The sequence below is a fragment of the Oncorhynchus gorbuscha genome, linkage group LG16, assembly GCF_021184085.1.
Source record: "Oncorhynchus gorbuscha isolate QuinsamMale2020 ecotype Even-year linkage group LG16, OgorEven_v1.0, whole genome shotgun sequence".
Lineage (NCBI taxonomy): Eukaryota > Metazoa > Chordata > Actinopteri > Salmoniformes > Salmonidae > Oncorhynchus > Oncorhynchus gorbuscha.
In genome coordinates, this window is record NC_060188.1 from 20,025,019 (window position 1) to 20,041,393 (window position 16,375).

The following is a 16,375-nucleotide window of genomic DNA, read 5'->3' on the forward strand; positions in this document are numbered from 1 at the left end:
ATCTCTTTATCCGTCTGCTGGGTGAGCAGTGTGCAGGCCATCTTCCCCACCCCGGACCCGGCTGCGCTGAAGGACCGGCGGATGGAGAACCTGGTGGCTTACGCTCGTAAAGTAGAGGGGGACATGTACGAGTCGGCCAACAGCAGGGTGAGAACTGACTCCTCAATGTTGTGGGTGAAGACTGGTATTACAGTAGTATACCAGGAAGTTTAAATCACTGTGTTCAATAACTGACCACAACAAGTAATGGCGGACTAGAGGGTGTATATACATTTACTGAATTTCCTAAATCGCTACTAGGCGGAGTACTACCACCTCCTGGCTGAGAAGATCTATAAAATCCAGAAGGAACTGGAGGAGAAGCGGCGGACGCGGTTACAGAAGCAGGGCATGATGCCCACGCAACCCGGCATGCCCCCCTCAGGCCTGCCACAGGGACCCCTTGGCATGGGCCAGTCACCTCTGGCCCCCGGACAGCCGTCCAGTGAGTAGACACTTTAACACACACACACACACACACACACACACACACACACACACACACACACACACACACACACACACACACACACACACACACACACACACACACACACACACACTTGACAACATACAGTTGAAGTCAGAAGTTTACATACACCTTAGTCAAATACATTTAAACTCAGTTTTTCACAATTCCTGACATATAATCCTAGTAAAAAGTCAGTGTCTTAGGTCAGTCAGGATCACCACTTTATTTTAAGAATGTGAAATGTCAGAATAATAGTAGTGATTTATTTCAGCTTTTATTTCTTTCACCACATTCCCAGTGGGTCAGAAGTTTACATACACTCAATTAGTATTTGGTAACATTGCCTTTAAATTGTTTAACTTGGTTCAAACATTTCAGGTAGCCTTCCACAAGTTTCCCACAATAAGTTGGGTGAATTTTGGCCCGTTCCTCCTGACAGAGCTGGTGTAACTGAGTCAGATTTGTAGGCCTCCGAGCTCGCACACGCTTTTTCAGTTCTGCCCACAAATGTTCTATAGGATTGAGGTCAGGGCTTTGTGATGGCCACTCCAATACCTTGACATTGTTGTCCTTACGCCATTTTGTCTCAACTTTGGAAGTTTGCTTGGGGTCATTGTCCATTTGGAAGACCCATTTGCGACCAAGCTTTAACTGATGTCTTGATATGTTGCTTCAATATATCTACATCATTTTCCATCCTCGTGATGCCATCTATTTTGTGAAGTGCCCCAGTCCCTCCTGCAGCAAAGCACCCCCACAACATGATGCTGCCACCCCCATCGTTCACGGTTGGGATGGTGTTCTTCAGCTTGCAAGCCTCCCCCTTTTTCCTCCAAATATAACGATGGTCATTATGGCCAAACGGTTCTATTTTTGTTTCATCAGACCAGAGAACATTTCTCCAAAAAGTACGATCTTTGTCCCCTTGTGCAGTTGCAAACTATAGTCTGGCTTTTTCTTAATGGTGGTTTTAGAGCAGTGGCTTCTTCCTTGCTGAGTGGCCTTTCAGGTTATGTCAATATAGGACTCGTTTTACAGTGGATATAGATACTTTGGTACCTGTTTCCTCCAGCATCTTCACAAGGTCCTTTGCTGCTGGTCTGGGATTGATTTGCACTTTCGGCACCAAAGTACGTTCATCTCTAGGAAACAGAGTGCATCTCCTTCCTGAGCGGTATGACGGCTGCATGGTCCTATGGTGTTTATACTTGGGTACTATTGTTTGTACAGATGAGTGTGGTACCTTCAGGCGTTTGGAAATTGCCTCTAAGGATGAACCAGACTTGTGGAGGTCTACAATTCTTTTGGCTGATTTCTTTTGATTTTCCCATGATGTCAAGCAAAGAGGCACTGAGTTTGAAGGTAGGCCTTGAAATACATCCACAGGTACACCTCCAATTGACTCAAATGATGTCATTTAGCCTATCAGAAGCTTCTAAAGCCATGACATAATTTTCTGGAATTTTACAAGCTGTTTAAAGGCACAGTCAACTTAGTGTATGTAAACTTCTGACCCACTGGAATTGTGATACAGTGAAATAATCTGTCTGTAAACAATTGGTGGAAAAATTGCTTGTCATGCACAAAGTAGATGTCCTAACCGACTTGCCAAAACTATAGTTTGTTAACAAGAAATTTGTGGAGTGGTTGAAAAACGAGTTTTAATGACTCCAACAAAAGTGTATGTAAACTTCCGACTACAGCTGTCGCTACTCTCTTTCAACATAGGTATGATTTGCACTGCTTGATCCCAATTGCCTGGCTCTATTTACTTCAATAGCTAGATTTCCATCCAATGGGCAACAGATTTTCAAGACTTCAAAAATCAGCATAAAAACTAAATTAGCATTCTCCCAGCAGAGGTTTGTGTCCATCAAACTTATTTTATTCCTCTTTTGTGTGTGTTTTTTTTTTTAGTTAATTTCTCTGTTTTTTAAACTCTGCATCATTGAGAAGGGCTTGAAAACAATCATTTCACTGTAAAGTCTACACCTGTTGTATTCTGCACATGTGACAAATAGCTTTTAAACTGCATGAAATTCTATGTGTAATGACAGAATGCATATAAAATGTACTTTTGCGGTTAATTCTCAGGTACTGTAACTAATAACAGAAGTTTAATGTGTTTCAAGCACATTTTCAACTCTACTGATGGGTTTGTCACAAACTGTTAATTACACAAGTATGCTGGTAAAGTGGACAGGGTGGGTTATATGATATGAAAAGAACAAGATCCTTTTATTTGTTAATTGGCAGCCAAACACCAATCATCTTGTCACCAACATTCAAATAATGGCCTACCGTCAATATTTTGGGGAAACTTGCAAGATCACCGTGCACTTAACCACCATGTGAAGTTGATCATAGCTTGTTTAATCTGCATATAAACTCTTCATGCTTTTTCACGTCGTGTTGTTGTGGTAGGCCTACAATGTAACATATCATTGCGTTACTCTGAGTTTACTTCGATATGATGGTTATTATATCAATATTTCTACCGGAATTGTCGCTTAATCAGTTATCCACCCTTGTCTAGCGTATTTTGTTTTTGGAAATGAGGATATTTTACCGACACATTTCCTGTTTCCATCAGGCCGTCAGTTAATTCATCCGCATGCAATGGTTGGATGGAAACCTGGTTACTGGAGCCATAGATGCAAAGCTAATGAATGTGTTTCTCTTCACTCTCAGATGGTTCTCATGCTGACCCCTCCATGGTTCGACCCACCGGACCCAATCTGATGGTGAACAGGATGCAGAACCCTGCAGGTAAGTTGTTCCTACAGTTGAAGTCGGAAGTTTACATACACCTTAGCTAAGTACATTTAAACTCAGTTTTTCACAATTCCTGGCATTTAATCCTAGTAAAATTTCCCTGTTTTAGGTCAGTTAGGATCACCACTTTATTTTAAGAATGTGAAATGTCAGAATAATAGTAGAGAATGATTTCTTTCAGCTTTTATTTCTTTCATCACATTCACAGTGGGTCAGAAGTTTACATACACCAAATTAGTATTTGGTAGCATTGCCTTTAAATTGTTTAACATTTCAGGTAGCCTTCCACAAGTTTCCCACAATAAGTTGGGTGAATTTTGGCCCATTCCTCCTGACAGCTGGTGTAACTGAGTCAGGTTTGTAGGCATCCTTGCTCGCACACGCTTTTTCAGTTTTGCCCACACATTTTCTATAGGATTGGGGTCAGGGCTTTGTGATGGCCACTCCAATACCTTGACTTTGTTGTCCTTAGGCCATATTGCCACAACTTTGGAAGTATGCTTGGGGTCATCCATTTGGAAGACCCTTTTGCGATCAAGCTTTAACTTCCTGACTGATGTCTTAAGATGTTGCTTCAATATATCCACTTCATTTTCTTCCCTCATGATGCCATCTATTTTGTGAAGTGCACCAGTCCCTCCTGCAGCAAAGCACCCCCACAACATGATGCTGCCACCCCCGTGCTTCACGGTTGGGATGGTGTTCTTCAGCTTGAAAGCATCCCCCTTTTTCCTCCAAACATAACGATGGTCAGTATGGCCAAACAGTTCTATTTTTGTTTCATCAGACCAGAGGACATTTCTCCAAAAAGTACGATCTTTGTACCCATGTGTAGTTGCAAACCTTAGTCTGGCTTTTTTTAATGGCGGTTTTGGAGCAGTGGCTTCTTCCTTGCTGAGCGGCCTTTCAGGTTATGTTGATATAGGACTCGTTTTACTGTGGATATAGATACTTTTGTACTGGTTTCCTCCATCTTCACAAGGTTCTTTGCTGTTGTTCTGGGATTGATTTGCACTTTTCGCACTAAAGTACGTTCATCTCTAGGAGACAGAACGCGTCTCCTTCCTGAGCGGTATGACGGCTGCGTAGTCCCATGGTTTTTATACTTGTGTGACATTGTTTGTACAGATGAACGTGGCACCTTCAGGCATTTGGAAATTGCTCCCAAGGATGAACCAGACTTGTGGCGTTCTACTTTTTTTTTTTAAGGTCTTGGCTGACTTTTTAATTTTTCCATGATGTCAAGCAAAGAGGCACTTAGTTTGAAGGTAGGCCTTGAAATACATCCACAGGTACACCTCCAATTGACTCAAGTGATGTCAATTAGCCTATCATAAGCTTCTAAAGTCATGACATAATTTTCTGGAATTTTCCAAGCTGTTTCAAGGAACAGTCAACTTAGTGTATGTAAACTTCTGACCCACCGGAATTGTGATACAGTGAAATAATCTGTTTCTGAACAATTGTTGGAAAAATTACATGTCATGCACTAAGTAGATGTCCTAACCGACTTGTTTACAAGAAATTTGTGGAGTGGTTGAAAAACAAGTTTTAATGACTCCAATGACTCCAACCACAGTGGTATGTAAAACTTTGAACTGTATATGCTCAGCTTAGTTTGCTGCTTGACACAACCCGAACCAGTTTGAAGGGTGGACATATACTGGTGGCTAATGTGTGTTACTGGTTTGCTCTCTCTCGTCTGTCTCAGGGATGAATCAGTTTGGACAAATGGGTATGCAGTCATTAGGTCAGAGGTCAACGCCTCCCCTCCCACTTGGTGGACCTCTAAATCAGGTTCGTCGCCATCTCTCATTACAAATATCCAAATTAAGTTTAACTGCATTCAATATTGATAGAAATGTATTATATTTCAACATTTTAACCATGGTCTCATTAGAACAAAATTGAGTAATTTATATTGTTTGGTCTCACTCAGATGGGTATGGGGCCAACGCGGATGGGGCAGCCCAACGTGCCCCAGTACCTCCCTCCTGGTCAGTTTCCTGGGTCCAGTCCTGGCCTCGGGGCTGGCACAGTCAGCATGAACCATCCAGGGCCACAAGGAGGTGTGGCACAGGTAAATAGATACTGGAACCAATGCTATAAGTAAAGGGTGACAGTAAAGTAGTTGTTTGCTATTAACTCTAACCGTCTCCTCCATGGTGTTTTCCAGATGCCCACGCCGCCCTCGCTCCCGGTCAGCAGCCCTGCAGCCCAGCCAGGCTCAGTGGCAGGATTGGGGCCCTCCCAGGGCTCTATGGGGCCAGGCAGTGTAGGTGGAGGCCCTCCTTCCAACCTGCAACTGCCCAACTCCTCTCAGCTCAACTCACACCCGCACTGCACCCCCATCCGACAGAACTCCCCCTCCCCGGCACGCAGCCTCACGCCAACCCCTCATCAGAAGCCGCCTGGTCTGCCAGGCTCGCAAACCCCCCAGCCTCACACGCCCAACCTGCCCCAGGTTGCCACTCCGCTCCCGCAGCAGCAGCTAGCGTCGTCACAACCAATGGGGCAAGGAATGAACTCTGAGAAGCCCAGTCAGCTCCAGCAGCAGACAAACGGTGGTGGAGCTTCTGGAGTCCTCCAGACGGGGCAGGCTCAGTCTGTGCCTACCCAGAATGCCCATGTGCCAACCCAGCTTCCGCGAACTCCAGTGAGTAGTTTCCCCCCATAGTCTCACTAACCCAACTCCTTGTGGTTGTCAGAAGTTATTTTCTTTGGATTTCTAAGCTGATCCCTGATCTCTGGCTATACCTCCATATACCGTCACGTCTCTGAGATTTCCCTCGTTGCCTGGACAGACACCTTAGCCGTTCTCTTGCCCTCTGTTCTTTGTTGGTCTACGTCTTTGCCTGTTCACTCTTTTCACTATCTTTTTTGGCTGGTTCTGTTATTAATTTCCTTTCCATTAACTTTTCTCTCTCTGTCCTCCCAGCTGTCTCAGAAGTCTTCACTGGCGGCAGACGGCCAGGCTTCCACTCCGGCCTCGGTGAGCAGCGTGGACCCTAGCTCCCAGCTGACCTCGTCTGACGCCCCTGCCCCAGCTGAGCCCAAGATGGAGGTGAAACAGCAGGACGATGAGGATGCCGAGGACCAGGGAGAGGGGAAGGCCTCTGGGAAGATGGGCAAGGGACAGGCAGACATAAAGTCAGAGGAGAAACCTGAGGTGAGGCTTCCAGTTTTTCTAAGGCAGGGGTCCAAAAGCAAAAGACAGTGCTTGCTAGCCAGCGTGGTGAAGATTATTTTACACACAGCTAACAGATTTTATTACATTCAGGATGATGCCTGGAAATGTGTATAGGATATTGAACATGATGTCCCCTCTCAGATTAAGAAGGAGAAGCCTTCAGGCGACGGCTGCAAGGGCGAGCCTATGGACACATCGTCATCGGTAGCAACGCCAAAGATGGAGGACAGAGACAGGAAGCCAGAGGTGAAGACTGAGCCCAAGGACGAAGAGGAGAGTTCGGGGGCATCGGGCACGCACAGCTCCCCCGCCAGCGCTCAAAACAAGAGGAAAAGTAAGAACCCCCACCCCTTACTCTTTCCTCTCTTCTTCATAGGAGTAATGTACCTGGAGTAGGAGTAATGTACCTCAACATTTGTTTCTCATCTAAGTCAGACATGGTGTATAGATCTAGGCTATGAATCTTTGAAGCGACGTGTATATTCACCGGTAAACAGCCTAATCAAAAACAATTTTTCACATCTTTCTTGCTCCTCCTTTTCCACCACTTGCACTGCCAACATCCCCACTTCCTCTCCTTTGTCGCTCCCTCTCTCCTCCTCCTTTCCACTACCCCAGTCTTTAAGCCTGAGGAGCTGCGTCAGGCTCTGATGCCCACCCTGGAGGCCTTGTACCGCCAAGACCCTGAGTCCCTGCCCTTCCGCCAACCGGTGGACCCCCAGTTACTGGGAATACCCGTACGTATTCGAACTAGTAACAAAACTAACCTGGTAAGGGACTGCGCTGGCTTCCATTTTGCTTCCCTCTAAAAACGTTCTTACCGTTCTTTTTAGTTCATTTTTCTCTCATTCCTTTTTTCTTTCATACCTCTTCATCCTTACCACTGCCACATGTGTGCAAGAGTGGGCTGAGGGAGTGACTGTTGGCTAGGGGAGTTGTAGCGATACTGTGTGTGTGTGTTAGAGAAAGCTGTCTCAATCCTGAATTTGATTGTTATGTCTCTGCCCAGGTAGAGTATACTATACATCCAACGTAGGTCAGTTGGTTTTTACTGTAGGTTCTTGGGTGTGTGTGTGTGTGTGTGTGTGTGTGTGTGTGTGTGTGTGTGTGTGTGTGTGTGTGTGTGTGTGTGTGTGTGTGTGTGTGTGTGTCAGCTCATGCTTGCTTCTTTCGAATTCTCTTCCACCACAAAAAAAACACATCGATGCTATGTACATTTTTTAAAACTTGTTTTGCTTGTAAACCAAGTTAGCAGAAATCAATAAGTCTGTCAGTAACATTTAAGAGATGCAAATTTAAACAATTTCTGCCAAATATTTTTGGATTGGGTTTCTTCCGGTCAGTTTTGATTCAAATCAACACTTGAGGGGTGGTTTGGCCCTGGCCATGAATGTTAGACCCCCGGGCCTTGTTAATGGTGGCTTGTGTTTTTGCCTTTCATCAGACTTCAAAAGGCCTAAAATAAGCAGCCATTTTATCAGTGGCACATCACCGTTCTGCGTTTAAAGTAACATGCCCTAAAAGGGAAATTTAGTAGTGAAAAACGTTCATAGCCCATTACTTTCTTTTATTCTTTCAACTGCCTTCTTTCAATTGCATTTTTTTTCTCCCACATATGCCTATTCATAGAAGCTTTCTAGACAGTTCCTCGCCAGTAATAAGTATTGTTGAAGTTGATTGTGAGTTATGTGAAGAGTTGTGCCAATGCCTGTATGCAGCAGTAGTGTGTCTCAGATAATGCTAATAGCTAGCAAATCAAATATCTCAGACCTCTTAATGAACACCCGTGAAGAGATACCCAGGCAATGTCTGGCACTAATTACAATAATTGTTTGTACGCCATTGAGGCTGCATGTACACAGGCAGCCCAATTCTGATATTTTTCCCCCAATTATTGGCAGAGGAGCTGATCTGATTGGTCAAAAGACCAATTAGTAGAAAAAGATCAGAACTATAGGCTGACTGTAAATGCAGCCTGAGAGGGGGACTTAATATCGTATGGTCCTCACCATAGTTTTAATTCTCCTCAAGCAGTGCTAGGGCACACTTACTCCATTCTCAGAGGTCATTGGCACACTTCTCCTCAGTAACCCTCAATAGCCCCAGTGATGCACCTGACCCCAGAACACCACCTGGGTATTCAACATGGACACACAACCAGGCTCAGAAACTGCTCAAATACCTTTAACATGCTCAAATAACTAGCAATACCACACCTTTATAAGTGCAGGGATTTATCCATCCACAATGGGATTATCACACCTCAATTTCCAATACAATGGTAGAAACAGCACTCATAGTTGTTGTAATTGAGCTCAGATGAATGGAATGCAGCATACTTTGTGCCATGTGTTCATGCATCACAGGCTGCTGTGTCCTCTGTTTGTCAAAGTGAAGGGTCTCATTTCCTGTTTGTGTTTCCCTGGAGAGAGATCCTTGGCTTTGCCCCTTTGTCTCAGTGCTCTTGGCTTTGACTGCCGTGTTGCCAACCTCCATGCTGCCAGTTTACCAGTGTGTGTGTTGTTACTGCTGGACTGACTGATGTTACTGCTCTGTTCACCTCAGCTTTGCACCCTGACTCATGCCCTGAAGATGCTCTCCTTCAGGAGAGTCTGTAGAGGAGGAAGCGGTTGCACTGGAACCGTCTCACTGCTTGACAAACAAACACACATTTACACTGCACAACAGGTGCTTTTCCTGTCGTTTCTGATAACTGTTGGATGTAAAGGTTGGTCTGCCTTTAGAGTACTAATCTAGTCTTGATTTGAGGAGTTTGAATTTGGGCAGAATGGGAGGGGACAAGCATGGCCACCCAAGTGTCCTTCCTTGACCTGTTCCCCATTTAATGTAGAAATGGTGCAAAGTTTGAGTGATGAAGGGGAGAAGCTGTCATGTCTCTCTGTCTGCATGTGAACCTCTCTGCAGCCGTCAACATTGTCCCCTGCACCCTCTTCTCTCCCCTCCTCTGGTTCCACCTGGATGTCCACCACAACTTCTGCTACTTCAACAACTACAATGATGATGATGACGACCATGGTCATCTCTACCCCCCACCACCCCCTGCATCAATGACCACATCCCTTTTCTCCCCACCTTCCTTTCCGGGCTGAACCGTACTCTCGCTGACACCTGGACTTGGTCCTCTCCAGGACTACTTTGACATTGTAAAGAACCCCATAGACCTGTCGACGATAAAGCGCAAGCTGGACACGGGACAGTACCAGGAGCCCTGGCAATATGTGGATGACATCTGGCTCATGTTTAACAACGCCTGGCTGTACAACCGCAAGACGTCCCGCGTCTATAAGTACTGCTCCAAGCTGGCCGAGGTGTTCGAAGCCGAAATCGACCCGGTTATGCAGGGCCTGGGCTACTGCTGCGGGAGGAAGGTGAGTGGATGTGTGTAACATCAGTCATTGAAGTCAGCACAGCTTTTACCTTCTCCTTACCACTGCGTGTTAAACATACTATCGTACAAAATAATTGGCTTCCTGGTTAAGTCTTTTTCAGTACATAGACTATCTCTTACTATGTCCTCTTATGTTTGCAGCTTGAGTTTTCCCCTCAAACGCTATGCTGCTATGGGAAACAGTTATGCACCATCCCGCGCGACGCTGCTTATTTTAGCTACCAGAACAGGTAAGGGGCGTACAGAAGCACAAACATACTCAGACACTGAAAGGAGCAGGGTCATTCACACCCTCAATGGTTCTCGCTCACACACACACCCACATACACAAGTCATGTTTTCTGAATATTTTATATAAATCCACATTTCACAAATCTACTTGAGTGATTGTCTTATTGTGATATTGTGCATGCTGATATTCTCTGCAGTATAGCATTGTTCATCACAAATGAGTTAAGTTTTAATATGGCTTTAAATGGTTACACCCTGCCACCGTTTTCATCTTCATCCTTCACCAATTTAATTTTCACTTTTGACATTTACAAAGTGGGTTCCCTGTCTTGAGATTATTTTGAAATCTACATGTTTTCACTAGTCTACTTAGAATGCATAGAGAAATGTATTTATCAATTACAGGTAAGGAATTGAATCAAACTGATATTTGGCAAATGGATACATAATTTATTTTGGACACAATACTTCAAATAAGACTCAGGGCGATATTGCTGCACAGCTGCAGTGAACACTTTGATTTGCAGAACATTTCATTGAACAAAGCTGTAGAGCTGATTGGCTTGATTCATTTCACCGTCAAGACAGAATCACTATAGTGTAGTTATGTTAGGGCAACAGTATTAACAACCTCACTACATGTATGATACTTCCTCTCCAACACGAGAAAGGAACCCTCTTTATAAATGGAGCAGAAGGATGATCGGTCGCTGTTGCACTACCACTTGCTTTTCCTCATCCACACTGTTTTTTGAGCCCCCCCCTTTTTACTGTGTTAATTTAAAGGGATACTTTGGGATTTTGGCAGATTAATTTGTGGATTAATTTTGTCTGTCGATTATGAAGGAAGAAAGATAGAGGTAGTTTCATGAGTCAATGCTAACTAGCAGTAGCACAATTACCCATAGTCTTCCAGTCATTGTGCTAATGCTAGTTAACTTCCTTAACCACACTGCGGCATAAAAATGTTATCGACGTTCATCCGATTCTGGGGAAGTAGATAAAGGGCCTCGCTCCCAAAATCTCGGAGTATCCCTTTAATTATGTTTTTGTCCACTCACTGACTGACACTAATCTGTGCTTTGCATTGGATCTCTGTCCTTGTTGATGTTATGTTCTCCATGTTCCTCAACCTTCCCATCCTATTCATCCCTCCATTGTCCTCGTCTCGACCTGTAACGATTTATTTCACGCTTTTTTAATATTCATTTTGCCCTCCCTTCCCCCATCTCTTCCCTTCTCTCCCTCCTTTTTTAACGCTTGTGATGTCTGCATTGGCCTGCTTTGGTGTGACCAATCATCCACTCCAAATTTTAACTGCAAAATCAAAACACCTGCCCACACAAAAACCCTGCATCATGATTGGCTGCTACCTGGCGACGACCTTGCCCTCTGCTCTTCTCCTGGCCTGTCCTGCCCTGCCTGATTGGTGACTGCTTCCTCGTGCCTTCTCTGTGATTGGCTGTGCGGTTGGCGAATGGTCTAGTTCACCACAATTTGGGCTTCTTGCTGACAGGTACCACTTCTGTGAGAAGTGTTTCAACGAAATCCAGGGCGAGTGCGTGTCCCTGGGGGATGATCCTTCTCAGCCTCAGACGTGAGTACTAGCACCCCCCCCCCCCCCCCACCATGTTAATACTGACATGGTTCTTCTATTGCTCATTTTGATGACATGTAAATATCGTTTGGTTCGATTGATTTATCAATGCGTTTGAGAAATGTTTAAGCTCTTCAATGGGACTTCTCTTTTTCCCCATCACTGAATACCTTTTCAGTCTCTCCCTTAGTGAAATGGTCAACTTAAAATAAAAATCAAATGCATTTCTCTCTCCTCTACCTCTTTTAAGGCAGCAGTTAATCTCAACTGCCATCTCCATCCTTTTACTTGATTTCTGCCTCTTCTCTCTTCAGCCAAAACCCCAACATACTGAGGGCTCCTAATGTTCTGGAAGTGTTAGATTATGTTTTCAAAATGGCTGAATCCTAGCCTGTATATATTGCTTGTGACTTCTTTGTGGCTGTAATATAGTACATTGCATTTCTGGCCCAGTGATTGGCTTGAGTCTGTTCTTACCTCCCACACTCCTGGGCCTCTCTCCCTCCTCTTCACAGGTCCATCAGCAAAGATCAGTTTCAGAGGAAGAAGAATGACACGCTCGACCCAGAATGGTACCTACTCTTTTTTTTTCTTCCCCTTTTACATTTGATCTGTACTTGTTTTCCATGTGGTACATTTGCATGAACTTGAGATACTGTAATATTTCATCTTTACTGTGCTTTAGTCAGTTACTCAAGGTTATCGTCATGGCTTTTGTGTTTGAACTGTTCTGCTAGTTGAACCTCCCGTTGAGAAGATAATGACTATTTCCGTGTGTGACACATGGTGTCAATAACCCGTGACTCTCTGTCCACCTCTCTCTCTTCTGTAGGCTTGTGGAATGTACCGACTGTGGGCGAAAAATGCACCAAATCTGTGTCCTGCATAATGACACCATATGGCCGGCAGGGTGAGCCAACCTGTGTACACATTCTGTACATCTTACGTGAATGCGACTGTTAGAACTGTGAAACTGCCCACTTTATTCCAAGGTGCAGTTCCAGGTTCAATCTTACAGTGGTTGTGTTGCCCGTTTGCCTTCATGACCCTCAGCAATACCTTACAACATTCATTGCAGACAACTTATTCAGTAGGGCAAAGAGAAGTGAAGCTGAAGGCCACTGAGAAATGATAAATAACAAATGCATGTGTTCCTTTTCCTCTCATCTCCACAGCTTTGTATGTGACAGCTGCCTTAAGAAGGCCAATAAGACGCGGAAAGAGAACAAATACGCGGCCAGAAGTAAGTGGAGTAAGTGACAAACGGGGGGCGCTCATCTACCGTCATCTTCATCGGGGTGTCAGTCTGTGTCTCCCCTCCCCTCTCCAGTCACTCAGCCGTTTCTTTTCGGTGTTCTCTTTATCCCTCTTCTCCTTTGGTGCTGTTACTGACACATGCTAATTTCCTAAACACACATCCCACAAGTATAACACCATACTTTCATGTGAAGACGCAACTGACTTTTCCCCCCCTTCAAATCTTTGTATAAATGTATGATTTGGTGCACTGTGTATTCCAAATAATTTTCTTATTTCCTCCGAGGCAGTCTGGTTTAATTCCCGACGCCCTGATACACTACTCGAGAGGACGAGTGTTCCAGTTAACACACATTCTACCTTTTTCCATTTCCATTTCCATGACCCAACCCTTTCGTATCTCCCCCTCCCTCCCCAATGAAAATGTTATATGTAACCAACCCTATTTTTGTATTTCAGAAGCCAGTCCTCAGACAATAGTTGCCGCTGCCAGTCCGCTGCAGCCTTTTCTGGTTCGATTTCACTCTTATCCCAGGCCTGTACACACTGGCCATGGCAAAACATTGTCATTCAGGGTTTCTCGGTTTACAGTTTGCTGTTTTTAAGGTTTATGTGTCACTGAGGCAGTCATGGACCTCCTTTTTTAAATATTTTTTTTAAATCTTCTTGGAGCCTTATTTATGTCATATTTTTTTCCTCAGTGGGTGTCCACTGTCCAGAAATCATCATATTTTGGGTGAATTTTTTTCCGTTTGCAATGGCATCGATACTCACGCTTTTCCCCCCAACTTTTTTGACAGTTGTCCTGTTTTTGAGAGCCTAAAATCCTTCCACGTGTGGAAAATCTTACCTCCCCCATCCCATTCTCCACACCCTCAATGAAGGCAAAGTTTTTAGGGAGCCACAGGTAGGCGAGCGGGCGTGCAAATTAAAAGGACCAACTAGCCTAGTCTCATACAAGGACCTCAATGAAATATGTCTTGAATGGAAGAGGGGGGAATGTCCTTATATGGTGTCAGATCTAGTTTGCACCTTGTCATATCTTCTGATTTATTGAGTTTTCAGAGCAGAGGATTAGTCCAAGTCTCAGATATGTTGTTAGTTGCCAAATTGACAACGCTATCAAGGCATTTTAGATATTAATTGACCAAGTGCCTTAGACTGATTCCAGAGTACTCTGAAACACTCTAGAAGCAGTCAGTGGTTGAGTTTGTATGCTTCTGACTTGCCCTTTTATAAAAACATTTTTTAACTGTCAGATTAGAGCCCAGTGGTTCTTCCGTCTTTAATGTCACTAGTGAAGTTCTCTGCTCTGAGCTACTTAACAGACATAACCCCGATACACCTACCTACCACCCCAGACTGGGTTGGCTTTTACCAAAACCATGTGACCTTTCCTTTAATCTCTTATCACCCATTTCCTCTCTTCCCTCCTCTTTCTCCCTCCCTCTCCCATTCTATTCTTCCCCTACTTAATTTTCACAGGGCTGCCCCAAACTAAGTTGGGCAGCTTCCTAGAGGGGCGAGTGAATGACTACCTCAGGCGGCAGAACCATCCAGAGTCCGGTGACGTCACTATCCGTGTGGTCCATGTCTCCGACAAGGTGGTGGAGGTCAAGCCAGGCATGAAGTCCAGGTGAGAGTCTTGAGGGCACAGTGGGGTAGTGAATCTTTAACATGGAGTCAAATATAGACTACCAAGAATGATGTCAAATTGATCCTAGCGTAAATGGACTCACGGTTCATGTGGGATTTCAATTAGTCCCATTGTAGACTGGAGAGTTAGACTTATCCTAACAACGTTATCTGTTCTCATGGGACAGAGCCTATACAGGTTTGTGTAGGTGTGTCTACTTACGCTCTCCTTTAACTGATACAGGTTTGTGTAGGTGTGTCTACTTACGCTCTCCTTTAACTGATACAGGGTTTGTGTGGGTGTGTCTACTTATGCTCTCCTTTAACTGATACAGGTTTGTGTAGGTGTGTCTACTTATGCTGTCCTTTAACTGATACAGGTTTGTGGACACCGGGGAGATGTCCGAGTCCTTTCCCTACAGGACGAAGGCGCTGTTTGCGTTCGAGGACATAGACGGGGCTGACGTCTGCTTCTTCGGCATGCATGTGCAGGAGTACGGTTCAGACAGCCCTCCGCCCAACCAGAGACGCGTGTATATCTCTTACCTGGACAGCGTGCACTTCTTCCAACCTCGACACCTCCGCACAGGCGTCTACCATGAGATACTCATAGGGTACCTGGAGTACGTCAAGAAGTTGGGGTAAGAGACAAGGCCTTTTTATTTTTTTTATTTTTTACTAAGCTCAACCTATTAGTGGGCATAGATTCTTGAGAACACAACTTGACCTCATCACTCTAAACATAGTGTAATGATATGTACTAAATCTCTAAAGGGTCAGTTGCAGATTTCATTCTACTTTATTGTTCTAATAAGATTCACTCCTTCCAGTTGCTGGTCTGATTCTTCAACCCTACCTCTCCCATGGCAGGTTTACAACAGGGCACATCTGGGCTTGTCCCCCAAGTGAAGGGGACGACTACATCTTCCACTGTCATCCTGTGGACCAGAAGATCCCCAAGCCCAAGCGTCTACAGGAGTGGTACAAGAAGATGCTGGACAAGGCCGTAGTTGAGCGCATTGTGCATGACTACAAGGTGACTACAATCAGTTTTGTTTTGTCAGACATAGCACAGGCTGTGCCAGGCAGAAATCCAACTGCTTTCTTCTGAGGTAATTGTATGCATGTAGTCCCCCCACCCCCCTTGACACATCTTATTCATGCTCTGTTTCAGGATGTCTTCAAGCAGGCCACAGAGGACCGTCTCACCAGTGCCAACGAACTACCATACTTTGAGGGGGACTTCTGGCCCAACGTGCTGGAGGAAAGCATCAAGGAGCTGGAGCAGGAGGAGGAAGAGAGGAAGAGGGAGGAGAACAGCACCTCCAGCGAGAGCGTAGATGTGAGTGTAAGGACTTCAATACAACAGGAGAGAGGAGTGTTTTTGTGAATATGGTACAGGGTGTGGGATATTGGTTGTCCTCAATAATAACATGATAGGAGTAGATGTTGTTAAGTATTGCTTAGAGGATAGATATTGAACCATTGCTAATTGGGTCCATTTTGAGGCTGCTTCAGATTCAGTGCTTTAATGGAATGTATTGGCGTTAATCTGGTGTTCTCCACACATAGGCCCCGAAAAGTGACAGCAAGAATGCCAAAAAGAAGAACAGTAAGAAGACGAGCAAGAACAAGAACAGCAGCCTGATCCGAGCCAATAAGAAGAAACCAGGGATGCCCAATGTGTCCAATGACCTCTCCCAGAAGCTCTACGCTTGTATGGAGAAACACAAGGAGGTATTTGATGCTGTCGCCATCTTCTAAATAAAG

The 16,375-nt window shown here is 44.7% G+C and overlaps 1 protein-coding gene across 10 annotated transcripts in view; it reads left to right on the forward strand.

Annotated features, from left to right (window-relative positions):
• The window catches only part of LOC123998802 (histone acetyltransferase p300-like), a 32,223-nt gene that overhangs the window by 11,465 nt on the left and 4,383 nt on the right, over positions 1 to 16,375 (forward strand). Inside the window, exons 9-28 of one of the 10 annotated variants that reach the window (XM_046303952.1) lie at positions 21 to 147; positions 301 to 484; positions 3,203 to 3,280; positions 4,998 to 5,083; positions 5,226 to 5,366; positions 5,463 to 5,942; positions 6,225 to 6,455; positions 6,618 to 6,810; positions 7,095 to 7,246; positions 9,626 to 9,865; positions 10,027 to 10,115; positions 11,603 to 11,713; positions 12,229 to 12,285; positions 12,546 to 12,623; positions 12,889 to 12,965; positions 14,456 to 14,606; positions 14,986 to 15,246; positions 15,476 to 15,641; positions 15,780 to 15,953; positions 16,178 to 16,342. In XM_046303952.1, coding sequence (XP_046159908.1) covers positions 21 to 147; positions 301 to 484; positions 3,203 to 3,280; positions 4,998 to 5,083; positions 5,226 to 5,366; positions 5,463 to 5,942; positions 6,225 to 6,455; positions 6,618 to 6,810; positions 7,095 to 7,246; positions 9,626 to 9,865; positions 10,027 to 10,115; positions 11,603 to 11,713; positions 12,229 to 12,285; positions 12,546 to 12,623; positions 12,889 to 12,965; positions 14,456 to 14,606; positions 14,986 to 15,246; positions 15,476 to 15,641; positions 15,780 to 15,953; positions 16,178 to 16,342 — 3,241 coding nt within the window. The remainder of the gene's footprint in view (positions 1 to 20; positions 148 to 300; positions 485 to 3,202; positions 3,281 to 4,997; positions 5,084 to 5,225; positions 5,367 to 5,462; positions 5,943 to 6,224; positions 6,456 to 6,617; positions 6,811 to 7,094; positions 7,247 to 9,625; positions 9,866 to 10,026; positions 10,116 to 11,602; positions 11,714 to 12,228; positions 12,286 to 12,545; positions 12,624 to 12,888; positions 12,966 to 14,455; positions 14,607 to 14,985; positions 15,247 to 15,475; positions 15,642 to 15,779; positions 15,954 to 16,177; positions 16,343 to 16,375) is intronic. The other 9 variants (XM_046303953.1, XM_046303955.1, XM_046303956.1 and 6 more) reach the window with 9 other exon arrangements.